Consider the following 13,674-nt stretch of genomic DNA (forward strand, 5'->3'; position numbering starts at 1 on the left):
GTGAAAGCCCAGAGAAGGGCCAGCTGCAGAGTGGTCCAGCGCTGTAAGAGTGCTCAGTCGAAGACTCTTGCTGCCCCTTTTGTGTTGAGAACTGCAAGTACCAGAAGGCCCTAGGAAAGGGCAACGTGAGATGTCAGAGTGGTCCTACAAAGGTCACGTCAAATCCTTTGTACAATCGAAAGCCTCTGACTCATGGTTGAGAGAGAAAGCTAGTAGAAGGGAACCCTGATTTCCGGGAAGATTATAAACTGTGAAATAAGGCATGTGTGACCCCGACAGAGGGATGCCGCAAGAAAGCTAGAAGGAAAACCCTGCTTTCTGATGAAAATGAGCAAAACATGAACTGTGTTAGAAATACATGAACTGTGTTAAAGAAAGGCCGTAGTGAACCCGACGGAGGGAGGCCCAAGTTGCAAGGTTGAAATAAAGCAGAGTGAACTGTGAAATTGACAAGAGTGTATCCGGCTGAGGATTGTCCACAGTGAGAAGTTGTTCAAAAGGACATCAAGACTCTAGAAAATTGCACGCTGAATTTGGAAGGCTGTAGTGAACCTGGTGGAGGGAGGCACCAGTTGCAAGGAGGATCCGAGCCCGGCAGAGGGAGATCCAAGGGTCGGAAAGCAATCACCCGAAAGCACAAGATTACTGAAGGAACATTTTGTTTGTTGTTTTGATGCATCAGGCCTTCTGGAGCAAGAAATTTTGCAGAGAACAGATTTGGCCCTTGAAGATTCTAATATCGTTGAACTAGAGTTGTGAACCTTGTGTTGGAGAGGCCCAGGAGTGTGCTGTACTCAGAAGTCCCACCTTGTGCCATGCTAGAAACGTGGGGAAGAGAGACCCAACCATACCATCCTTACTTATCATTTTGTGAACATTTCTTTCTTTTCTGGTGAACATTATCCCACACTATTTTGTATAACTTAGTGATACGGATTGTCAATATTTTCTTTTTAGTATAGGCCCTGTTTATTTGACAAGGCGCCACTAGGACTGCCTTATTATTATTTGATGGTCGCAGCTTGCTCCCATTTTAGCTTTAGATTAGGTGTTTTTCTCACCCCTGGATACATTTTAATAAACACCCTTGAACTGTGATCGCTTTTATCTGTCATTACTGTTGCAACCATGAGTTCCTTACAACACCTTCCTCCTATACCTGACACAAAGATAAGTGAGAACTGGACAGGAATGGGGGTCATGAACATAGGAGATATGTAAGTGAACGATAGATTCATAGATAGGCTGGAAGTACCGGCTACCACTCGTAATAAAGCCCTAATTTGGCTTCAGTGCTGTAGGCTGCAGGCAGCATTTTTGATGCTGTGGCTGGGATTTTCGGTTGAACCACCAGGGAACTTCTGCCAGACATGATTAATACATGCTGGAAAGTGCCAGAAAATCGTATACAGCCTACATAAACTGATACCTGGTCAGATACCAGAAATGACGTCCACCATCCGCGATACATGGGCCAGGGATCTTGATACATTACAGACGAAAAGTGGTGGATGTTGTGTAGGCTTACATGGCATGTTCCCCTTAACTCACGCTTTAGGCTAATCCAACCATGATGTGGTTCTGTTCTCAACTAGGGGAACGCAGGAAAGATGTCTGCTCCACACTGGAAACCATAATAGGTATACAGATTGGACCTGATCCAATGGTGCGCCTGTTTGGACTGTTTGATAAGATGGCTCACACAGCCAGGAGGTTTTTGAACTTCTTCCTTTTACTAGCTAGAAGGTACATCATATGTAATTCGGTACACTCCTGTGCCCTGAGTAAAAATCGATGGTTAAAGGATATTGTGTGGGCTAATGAGGTAGAGGAACTGTGGATATCAATGTCGCCAGCTGTTAACCACCCGCAATTCAGAGTGTACCTACTTACGCTAAACCCACCGCAATGTGAATGGGTAATGTCACTTAGACGCATGACTATGGGCCTCATTACAAGTCCGGCGGTAACCCTGCTGGTGCTACCGGTGGTTTGCTGCCAGACTTGTAATATTTACCGGCGCCTGGCTTGCCGGAAACACTGGGGGACTACTAACCTGTCATTCCCGGAAGTCAGGCGCCGGAAAATGTTAATCCCCATTCCCGTTGATTCCCATAGGCCTCAACGGGAATGGGGACAACGGAAGCACTGGCACCGTTAACAATGGTGCCAGGGCTTCTGTGAAACTCTGCTCGCGGGTGCCATTCTGTCCTCCAGGTCTTACCCAGGCAGGCGGGGCGGCACCCGCCCGCAGAGTCGTACTATGCCGGTCCAGTAGCAATGGTGCCGATAGCCTTACCGGCACCGTTGTTACCGAACTGGCATTGTCCTAATGAAGCCCAATGTGTTTGTAACCAAGTCTTCTTAGAATATGGGGCAAATTCTTGTTCTTTCACCCTTGACTGCTAATTGTCGTTTGTTTATGATGAAACTTGATGTGCACTGTGAAAACTATTGCTGTGGTATACTGTATTCACATTTAAGTATGTAAATAAAGGTTACCAAAAAATGCACTGCAGATCACAGAATTCCAAGAAAATAAAACGGTGTTGAAACATACAATTGTTTTTTTTATTCGAATCTCTGATCTGTAGTACAATTTCTCACGCATTGAATGTGGAAATATGAGAGCTCTGCGTTACGCCACCGCCCAGCACCTAGCTGAAATATTCTGGGCAATATCTCACCCCCCTCACAAGGACCAAAAGAGAAGACCGCCAAAGGTTCCACGACCCTTGAACAGGCCAATACCTCCACCCGACTCTAGCCCCATCAAGGCCTTAACTCCTCCTAGCAGGGAGCAACACTCCAGTCTGGGATCACGTACCTGTATAACAGCACCACGTAGCGACCAAAGGCCCAATTCCAAAGAGCTGGTGAGCGCTTCCAGAGACTCACGTCAAGCCTTGGCACTCACCGCACCCATGTGACCTGTATCTGTGTTGTCCTCATCCCCTTGCAAATGTGCAGCAAATGGTAGTTACACGGGCCACTGTTGTGACTACACCCGGACACTGTAAGTGCCAGGGTGGTAACGTGTGCAGGTGCTTGTGCTCACAGCACGTCACCCAGATGTGGGTGCTGTGTCACGTGGAAAGTATCAATAAAAGGGCTGAGCGGGTTGCCACTAGGCAGTTAGTTAACCACTCAATGGTGTGGACTGCAGTCCTTGTGTGGTGTGTCGTGAATGCAGAAACAACTCCGGGCTCCGGCAATACCGGATCACGTTACAACTGGCAACGAGGTGGTAGTGCCTCACTCGCTGCTTGGTGTGTATCGTGGACTTTCCTCTGGAAGCAGTCTGGTTGCTGTGTGGAGCAAGGATGGGTCTTCTGCTTCACTATGCCCTGCCGCAGGGTGAAGGAAGTCTGTGGAGCCCATGCCGCAGGTCAAGGGAGTCCTGCCTGGGGAACCTAATAACGTCCTGGACCAGTGCCGCACGGTTCTTGAAAGCTTCCCACCTCAAGGAAAGGGCAAAGGGGCGCAGCCCCCCCCCCCCCCACTGCCTCACCAAGTAAGCGGCTCCTGCCTGGGGGAGAATAAGGGTGGCACGTGGCACGGCCTCTGTCGCTGCCTTGTGAACAAAGCAACGCCCGCATGGGGGAGAGGAGGAGTGGCGCGGCCTTCATCGCCACCTCCTTCAGGAGAAGTAGTTCCTGACTGGTTAGCTATGGGCAGTTGGGCGCCTCGAGTGGTGGCCTGCCTCATTCTCCTGACTGTGGAGCCCTGAGCAGTGCCTGGAATAGGAAGAGGATAACCTCCCCACCTCCCACAAGTAACTCCTGCCTGGGGATTGACCAATTAATTCCTGCCTGGAGAAGAGAGCAGGAGGCGCGACCCACGCCGCTGCCACACCAGTGCCCATTACCTCCTTCCTGGGGAAGAGAATGCAGGACGTTTACCCTACACCCCCATATGCCAGCAAACCCCTGATTGCGGCTCTCGCTGCAGACAGTGCTTGTGTGATCAGGCAAGAAGCTACCCCAGCCGCCCGTAGAGGGATCAAGATCCCAGATTCAGTGGGAACAGGGGGCGTGGGTGACGTCCGAAGAGCCATGTTCACCATGCCAGGGCCAAACATCGGCCAAACGCAGCACTGCAATCTGATAGGGGCTTCACAGTTTCATAGCAACCCGTTTCCCAAGTTTGCCATCAACGGTCGTCTGGCGTCGCGGGTCCATCCTGGACCCACTGGCTTGAGAGACTCCAAATGTTTTTTGAAGCGGCTGAGGAAACGGATTACCGGAAGAAAAAGACTTTTCTGTTGTTTTATGCAGGTAGTGGGGTCCACAAACTCTATAAAACGCTGTCCCCAGGGCATGGGTCCTATTAAGATACTGTGAGAGCGCTTATGGAGTATTTCACCCCAAAGGTGACTATTGACTACAAAAGATTTCAACTTCGGCAGGTGGCCCAGGGGCCGGATGAGAGCATTGATGGGTTTATCACACGGCTATATCAGCTGGCAGCAAAGTGTGCTTTCCCCGATGAGGAGGGTGAGCTGCAAGGCCAAGTGATACAGTGGTGTCAATTGAGCAAACTGCGCAAGTACATTTTAAAAGAGCCTATGATCCCGCTGGTGAAGATCTTGGAACTGGGATGGGCTCACAAGCTTGCAGAGGTGAGTTCTGCACACATGGAGGGGGCCATATAGGGCCTGCAAAGGTTGCAAGTAGAGGAGGTGATAGAGCAGGTGATACACACGCAGAGCAGGAAAAGATCTGAGGGGAAAAAAAGAGGAAGGCAGTGAGTCGCAAAGGTCGGCGAAGAAGGAGGCCCCCAGCCATCAGTGTGATCAGTTCAGAGGGATGCTGCCGCTCCCAAGAGAATTTCCAGCCTCGGAAAGGCATTTCAGGATGTGCCACTGCATGGGGCACTTCGCTGTGTGATGCAGGGCCCTGTGGCCAGTGGCAGAGGATACACGGTCACAAAGTCAGTGGGGAAAGAAGAACAATGGCGTTTCTGTGAAGATAGCAGCGCTCTCAGAAGAAATAGCAAAAGAGTGTTAGCAGGCAAGTGCGCCCCCGGCCGCCCCACACGCATACACACACGTACACTGGAAGCATACGCGGGACGCGTGTTGCTGGTATGGGGTCCCAGCGGCAACTGCCGTCTTGGGACCTCGTTTATTTAAACACGCATGCGCGAGCTGGAACGAGCCTCGCCAATGCCCACAACAGTTGAGTACTACGCAACATCCCTCCTTTTCTCCAAACAAAGGACACAATTAAACATTAACCACAACCCAACGTGAGTTAGCACGAACAGTTCTCGGTCCTCTACAAGACCGGGTCCATGATATAGTCTTGGAACCTCGGCGGGCGTTGGCGCCCCTCCCTGTTCGGGTACCTTCTGCCATCTTCTCGGGATGGTCCAGGTGTTTCCGGGGTAGCCGGGGCTCCTTCCTCCTCTGGTGCTGTTGCCAGGCGGGTCCCTTCTGAGGGCACCTCCGCACGAGCCATTGGTGGTACTTCTGGTGGGCTGGCCTCTATCCTTTTCAAGTAGGATACATTCCTTGTGATCGTTCCTCTTTCGTTGGCCGCCGTGACCATAGACCCTCTCAGATACGTCACCCCTAGCGGTTGTGCCTCGTACGTGAGGGACAATTTACCCTCTGAACGTCTGTTTCTCACCAACACAGTGTCCCCTACTCAGATGGTCTTTTCCTGGAGGTTCCGCCGTACACTTTCCCTCTCATTCTTGACCCGTCATTCTTGGCAGACACGGTTGTCGTCGATCACCCCTGGTGTTCGCCCCTCTACCTCCAGCAGAAGTCCTATGGGGCAGCTGCTGAACAGTGCCTCTGCCGGTGCGACCCTTGTGGACTGGTGAGCGGTCGTTCGATACTCTCTGAGGAACTCAAAGAGGTTCTGGCGCAGTTCCCCTCCCCCATTCAACAAGATTCTGAAAACTTTATTGAGTGTTCTCATGAACCGCTCGGCTTCTCCGTTTGCCCTTGGCCAGAGCGAAGTGACTCTCCTGTGTTTGATACCCCTTTCTTCCAGATACCTGGTGAATTGCTGTCCCTGTAGGGGCGGGCCATTAGCGGAGCATAGTTCAATCGGGAAGCCATGGGTGGCGAACATCTTCTCTAGCGCCAAGATGGTGTGGTCACTCGCCGTTGATTCTACCAGTTCCACTTCTGGGTACCTAAACCACTGGTCCACAACCGCCAGGAAGTACATTCCTCTTCCTGTGGATCCGAAGTCGGCGTGCACCGTCCCCAAGGCCGTTCGCCTCCATGGCTCTTATCGGTGGGCTTCTTTCCGCCGGACTGGCTGCTTGGCAAGGAATACAGGCACGCACAAAATCATCCACACTCTGCTCCAAGTCTGGGAACCACACTTTAAGTCTCAGGCGTGCTTTCGTTTTGGCAGCTCCTTGATGTCCCTTGTGTGCTAGTTACAGCACCTTGGCCACCAGAACACGCGGGACGACAATCTGTCGGCCTCGTAACAGGAGACTATCCTCGGTCCCCGAGAGTTCATTGCGTGCCTTCCACATCGCTTGAAGGTCCTTCTGAGCACCAGCCGCCCGCCTGGCATTGTTGGTGAGCACTTCCCTCCACTCACCGTTATTCATTGCTTCTCTGATGACCTGAAATATTTTGTCTTCCTCGGATGTATCAGCTATTTTCTGGCGTGACAGTGCCACCGGCAGAGCCCCCTCCACGACGTTGCGGACCATGTCGATGCAGTCCACCACCTCGACGTTGTCTCGATCACGCCCGGCCCCTTGGTGCCTGGACAGGTATCCAGCCGGATTATGGGTACCTGGACGATATTGTGATTTAACACCATACTTCATCAACGATAGCATCCACCGTTCGATGCATGGAGGTGGTTTGGAGGATGCCCCAGCCATGATTGGTATGAGTGGCTTGTGATCCGTGATAACAAGCACAGGCTTTCCTAAAATGTACAATCTGAAATGCTTGCATCCCCACAGAATGGCAAGAGCTTCCCGCTCAATCTGCCAGTATCTTCTCTCGGTTTCCGTGAGAGCCTTGCTAGCGTACGCTATGGGGCGCATGTGTCCATGTAAGTCTGCTTGCATCAGAACTGCACCCAGTCCCACGGGGCTAGCATCTACAACAATTTCCGACTACCTGTCTGGGCTAAAGTATGCCATTGTCTCCTGGCCAAACAGTGCATTCTTGATACCGGTGAAGGCCTTTTGTTCCTTGGTCGTCCACGCCCAAGCCACGACGTTCCTTGTCAACGCCCGTAGGGGCTCTGATAACGACGCCAGATCACGAATAAACCTCCCACAGTAATTTACCATGCCAAGAAAACTTCTTATCTCTGCTGGTGATTCTGGGGGGGCCGCCTCGCGAATGTCTCGCACCTTCTCCGGATCGGGAGAGATGCCTCCGGCGTGGAAGACAAATGCAAAGAATTCGATGTGGTCCTTGAGGAACTCGTACTTCTTCCTGTGTAGTGTCAGACCTAAGCTTTTGAGTCTTTCCATAGTGCATTCCAGCCTCTTCAAATGTTCAGATTCAGACTTGGCGAAGACCAGAATGTCATCTGACATGTTGATGACACCGTTTAGTCCCGCCAGGGCTCCACGGATGATGTTTTGGAAAACCTCTGCTGCTGACGAGACACCAAAACGGAGTCTTTTGAATTGGTATAGCCCTTCGTGGGTGGTGAAAGTTGTTATATAACGTGATTCTGGATGGAGTTCCAGTTGGTGATACCCAGATCTTAGATCGAGCTTGGAAAACACTTTTGCCCCTTGCAGCTCACCCACCATGTCGTTGAGCGTGGGCGTGAGGTGTCTTTCCCTTTTTATGGCAGCATTTGGCATTCTCATATCCACACAGATGCGGACTGCCCCGGGCTGTTTGGGCTTGGCCGCTACTACTAAAGGAGTCGCAACCGTCATGATCGATGTATTCAAGATAGCCGCCAGCTATCTGCGTCTGGTCCGTAGCCTTTGTAGTAGAACGAAAACACTTTCTCCGACTTGGAACGTCACTGGAAGAATGTCGCATTCACATGCACACGATACCTCCTCGTCACCAGTGTTAGCAGGCTGGTGCGCCCCCGGCCGCCCCGCATGTATACACACACGCACACTGGAAGTACACGTGGGACGCGTGTTGCTGCGTACTACGCAACAAAGAGGAATGTCAAGAAAAGGATGAGGATCAACATAGTTTCAGAGATGTGGCTCTTTGGGAATATGACACAGATGATGTCTTCTTCCTTGTAGGGGGGGGTGCAAGAACTGCCCGATGGAGGTGGGGAGGAGGCCGGGAGAGCTGCTGGCAAAAGAATGAGAGGCTCATGAGGGAAAGGAAGGGGTTGAGCGAGAGTAGACGGCTAGCTGCTCAAGGACTAGAATGTCTGTTGCACGCAGTTATAGTTTTGTTGTAATTTGTTTCCCTTGGCATGGGATGTTGTGACTACACTGGGACACCGTAGGAGCCAGGGAGGTCACGTGTGCAGGTGCTCGTGCTCAAAGCACGTCAGCAAGGGATGCATGCTGTGTCACGTGGAAAGTATCAATAAAAGGGCTGAGCGGTTTGCAGCTCGGCAGTCAACCACTCAACGGTGTGGCCTACAGCCCTTGTGTGGTGTGTGTCGTGATTGCACAAACAACTCTGGGCTCCGGATCTGCTAGAGCCCCTAACAGCCACCAAGCGCTGCCCCTCAAAGCCCAGCAGCGATAAGATGAAGGTCCCTGGTAAAAGGATAGGAACATTTTAACCAGGGAAGGTGTTATATATAACTCTCAATTCTCAACTCACGTTTTGGAAGGCGTCACCCGCCATTTAATCAGTTCACTCATCCGCCAAGAATCTCATACGACCACACACTTCCATAAACTGCCACACTCCAAAAATAAAATCTGCTGTTTTCACCCTCTTGGGGGACAATCTTCAGAGCTATGTATTATACCTCCACAGGGAGGGGCAGAATGCATTTATTTGGGGAGAAGGCAGGGTTAGACTGGGGCATACAAATGTCTTGGGCACCAATGAAAAAGTGGCCCACAGTTGCAAATGGTCATTCATTCCTTTTGTGGCAGACTGCTTGAATAGTAACCAAGGTTTTTTCTTTTTTATAACGAGTGATGCAAATTGTTCATTTTAAAGACTATTTATTCAGCAACACTGGTCAACCTTACTAGCCGCAGACTGAATTAACTCATCAAACTGCCCCCAAATTGGCCGAAAAAGTGGCCCACACCAACATTTTGGGTTTTTGGTTCGGCCATGGGCCTGGTAGAAGGTTCACTGTTGAGGCTGAACACTCAAAATTAAAGTACTGGGACGCAGAGGAGGAGTGTCGAGGTGATGGTGGCATGTATGCCTCTGACTCCAACAGATACTTCTGCCACTAGTTTAAAAGCAGGACATCGTAGAACTTGTTTTGTTTTTCCACATCATCAAACATGGTGTAATTCTGAGCAAACCTCTAATCTCCTCTTGCAAATGTTACATACAGAATATACGAAGAAAACCTTAAAGCCAGGAGACTTGTTATAATGTTGCTGTGTTGGGAGTATTGCTTAATACAAATATCCTCCCTCACTTCCCTGGCGAAAAAAACGCTCACAAAGATATGTTTGTATTAGCCCCAGGCTGAACAGCTATAAGAGCTTCGTTGTATAGAGTTCAGTGACGAGAGCTTCCGTTCATTTTTCAAACTGAGATTACACAAGGTTCAACTGAACCTAACCTGACGTTCGGCAGCGTGCATAGAAGTTCAGTTGGCTTCTGGGAAAGCTCGTTTTTCACAGGACATTAGAACGAAGACAGCCTGCAATTGGCCGAATAAGCAGACTTCAATTCCCACCAGCCTCCTTTCCTGTTGTGAGCATTTCCGACTGCTGTCAACGCCGTCTGCCAAGACTGTATGTATGCACAAGTAAGTAGGCGGGCATTTTCTGTAGTTTCCCTTGGGCTGCAGTGCGCCGACAAGAATTTGATATGCTTCCGAATTATCGGGATTTGCCTTACTTTTTCCAAGAAATGTGCCTTTAATGGATTCCAATTCTGGCTGTACCAATTACTCCGTTTGGTCTAATCACAGCCGTTACCAAAGTTTGAATGAGAAACACGGATTTGTCCTTGACATTGAGTGAACATGTTACTTACCAGTAATCTTCATTACTGCTAGAGGCACTCTTCCTCGTCGCAGTACGTGTTGTGACGTCCCAGTTGTGTTTACTGCGCATGCGCGGGCCTCGTTACGGTCCCGCGCATGCGTGGTTCAATAAAGTGCACCCGTGCGGCAGTTCCCGCCGGGACGCGGAGCAAGCAGCATCGCGTCCCGCGTATTCTTGTGTGGTTTGTGTCTGCGTGTGTGCGTGGGCCCCACGGCCATATACAAAATCTGGCGACGAGGATGGGATCGGCGCCACAGCGCTCGCCCCACAAACGGGGGCGTGTGACACGCGTCCCGCGTTCATTTTGCATATGGTGTATACCAGATCGACATTGAGACACTGCTGGACAGGTTCTCGAGCATCTTCGAAGGCATTGGGAAACTCAAAGCACCCCCAGTGCGCCTCCACATCGACGAGTCGATCAGACCGACGGCCCTCAAGCACCGCAGGATCTCGTTTCACCTGCGGGAGGAAGTGGAGGAGGAGCTCCGATCACTAGTGGAGATGGACATCATTGAGAGAGTGGAGGGGCCAACGCCCTGGGTGTCCCCGCTAGTGGTGGCCCCCAAGCCAAAGCAACCAGGGGCCGTGAGAATCTGCGTGGACATGCGCCTCCCAAACGCCGCTATTAAGAGGGAGAGGCACCTTACACCCACTCTGGATGACATCATCGGAGAGCTTCAGGGGGCGAGAGTGTTCTCGAAGTTAGACCTACGAGCGGGCTACCACCAGCTCGAAGTACACCCGGACTCTCGGTTCATAACTACGTTTACGACGCATGACGGCCTCTTCCAGTTCAAACGGTTGAGCTTCGGCATCTCATCAGCCGCCAAAGTTTTCCAGAACACCATTAGAGGAGCGTTGGCTGGTCTCAAAGGGGTGCTGAACATGAGCGACGACATTTTAGTCTTCGCGGACTCGGAACGGGAACACATGAAGAGGTTGGAGGACACGCTCCGGAGGTTGAAGAACTTGGGGCTCACCCTCCATCGGCAAAAATGTGAGTTCTTCAAAGACCGCATTGGGTTTTTCGGGTTCATATTCCACGCAGCTGGTGTGTCGCCCGACCCAGCCAAAGTGAAGGACATTAAGGAAGCCCCCGCCCCCCAGTCACCTACGGAAGTGAGGAGCTTCCTGGGGATGGTAACTTATTGCGGGCGCTTCATCAAGGGGCTGGCGTCGCTGGCGGAGCCACTCAGAGTGCTAACAAGGAACGACGCTGAGTGGAAATGGGGGGCCAACGAGCAGGAGGCGTTCCAGACTCTGAAGAATGCCCTGTCGGATGGAGACACCATGGCCTATTTCAACCCCAAAGTAGAGTCGGAGGTGGTGGTTGACGCTAGTCCGGTGGGAGTGGGGGCGGTGCTAATGCAACCTGACGCACGTGGAGACATGCGCCCCATCGCGTATGCGAGTAAGGCCTTTTCGGACACGGAAACGAGATACTCACAGATTGAACGGGAAGCGCTAGCCATCCTGTGGGGCTGTCGCCATTTCCGTTTGTACATACTGGGCAAACCCGTAGTGGTGGTGACGGACCACAAGCCACTCCTGCCCATTCTGGCAGGGGGAGCCTCCAAACCCCCCCAGGATCGAGAGGTGGATGCTGGCCCTGATGGAGTACGGGGTGAAACTCATATACCGACCAGGCACGAACAACCAGGCCGACTACCTGTCGCGCCATCCCAACAAGGAGAGCGCTGTCACCGACATCGGTGCGAATGAGTGCCACGGGCTGTTGTGTCAGGTGGTGGAAGGGTCCCTTCCGATGGCAATATCAAGGCTAGAGATGGCAACGGAATGTTCCAAGGACGAAGTATTCACCATTGTCAAGAATGCCGTGAGAAGCGGCGAGTGGAGGGAAGTGCTGCAGGACAACTCCCGCCGGCAAGCGGAGGCGCAGAGTGACCTTCGAGCGCTCTGGAGGGTCAAGGATGAACTCTCAGTCGCGGACGATGGACTCATTCTTCGAGGGCGGCAAATTGTAATCCAGCGGGCACTGCGGTCAAGGATCCTCGAACTTGCCCACATTGGACATCAGGGGATTGTCAGAATGAAGGCTCGGCTGAGAAACAAAGTCTGGTTTCCGGACCTGGAGGGGCGAGTGGAGAGTTTCGTAAGGAGGTGCATCGCATGTCAAGCGGCGGCCCCGGGTGACAGAGCTCCGCCGATAAGGTCGATGGAGCGCAGTTGCCGTCCGTGGGAAACCGTCCATGTGGATTTTGGCTCGACTGGTCGGGGAATGTACTTTCTGGTGGCAGTGGACCGATGGTCCAGGTACCCCGAGGTGGAGGTGGTACACTCGACGGCGACAGAGTTTACAACGAAGGCACTGGACAAAATGTTTGCCACCCATGGATTCCCAGACCTCCTGTGCTCGGACAATGGACCACCTTTCACTGGCAGCCAATTCGCGACCTACCTCCGTGAAAGGGGGATCCGGCATCGCAGGGTGTCCCCGCTCTGGCCGCGGGCCAACGGGGAGGCCGAAAGAATGATGAGGACTCTCAACAAGGTCCTGAGGATCTCCGCCTGCGGCGGTGAAGACCTGGAGAGGAAGCTTGTGGAGTTTCTGAGGGAATACCGCACGACGCCCCACCAGTCCACGAGAGTGGCCCCAGCCGAGGCACTATTTGGGCGATGCCCAAGGGGAATGTTGCCGGAGGAGGATGGCCGGCTGCCCGGAGTAATAGACGATGATGGTGTCCGGGACGTACGGGCCAGGCGCATTGATAAAGAAAGTGAAAGGAGGGGCCTGCAAGAAAAGGAGGTGCGAGTAGGTGACGCAGTATTGGTCCGGAACAGGCACCCCGAGGGGAAGTTGTCCTTGCCCTTCGAGCCGCGCCCGTGGAAGGTAACGCACGTCAAAGGCACCATGGTGACGGCAGCCTGCGACCGAGGGACAGTCACGCGCAACCGGTCGTTCTTCAAACGCATTGAAAGACCGGCAGAGAATGGACCAGCAGAGGAAGACGCAGGGCAGGCTGGTCCGCCAGAAGATCTGGAGAGCGGGCAGGCGGGCCCGCCAGGTGGTCCGAAGAGGGGGAAAGATGAGGAAACATCGAGGCGGGAACATGACGATTCTCCTCCGCCTCCCGCCTCACCAAGGTACCCTACCCGCCGTGAAAGGCGATTGCCCGGGCATTTCAAGGACTATGTCCTGGACTCACGTGACTGGACTGAATGAGGCAAGGTGAGACTCAGGCGGTCATATGGCCGCCCGGAATACCTGGCGTGCAAGGTGATGCGAGTTGAACTGTTTACGTTGTTTTGGTTGAAGTTAAAAAGGGATGTGACGTCCCAGTTGTGTTTAGTGCGCATGCGAGGGCCTCGTTACGGTCCCGCGCATGCGTGGTTCAATAAAGTGCGCCCGTGCGGCAGTTCCCGCCAGGACGCGGAGCAAGCAGCATCGCGTCCCGCGTATTCTTGTGTGGTTTGTGTCTGCGTGTGTGCGTGGGCCCCGCGGCCATATACAACACGTGTGATGTCCAAAACTCCATGCCAGGAATCCATTCCATCTTTTTATCATTGCAAGTGTTGTTTGGTGGTATA

General features: G+C 52.4%; 1 protein-coding gene across 3 annotated transcripts in view; it reads left to right on the forward strand.

The window, feature by feature from the left end:
- Positions 1–9,742: 9,742 nt before the first annotated feature.
- The window catches only part of NUDT13 (nudix hydrolase 13), a 1,386,901-nt gene continuing 1,382,969 nt past the window's right edge, over positions 9,743–13,674 (forward strand). Inside the window, exon 1 of one of the 3 annotated variants that reach the window (XM_069610536.1) lies at positions 9,743–9,881. In XM_069610536.1, coding sequence (XP_069466637.1) covers positions 9,874–9,881 — 8 coding nt within the window. In that variant the 5' untranslated portion in view covers positions 9,743–9,873. The remainder of the gene's footprint in view (positions 9,882–13,674) is intronic. The other 2 variants (XM_069610534.1, XM_069610535.1) reach the window with 2 other exon arrangements.

The sequence above is a fragment of the Ambystoma mexicanum genome, chromosome 8 (assembly GCF_040938575.1).
Source record: "Ambystoma mexicanum isolate Mex_15411 chromosome 8, UKY_AmexF1_1, whole genome shotgun sequence".
NCBI classification, from domain to species: Eukaryota; Metazoa; Chordata; class Amphibia; order Caudata; family Ambystomatidae; genus Ambystoma; species Ambystoma mexicanum.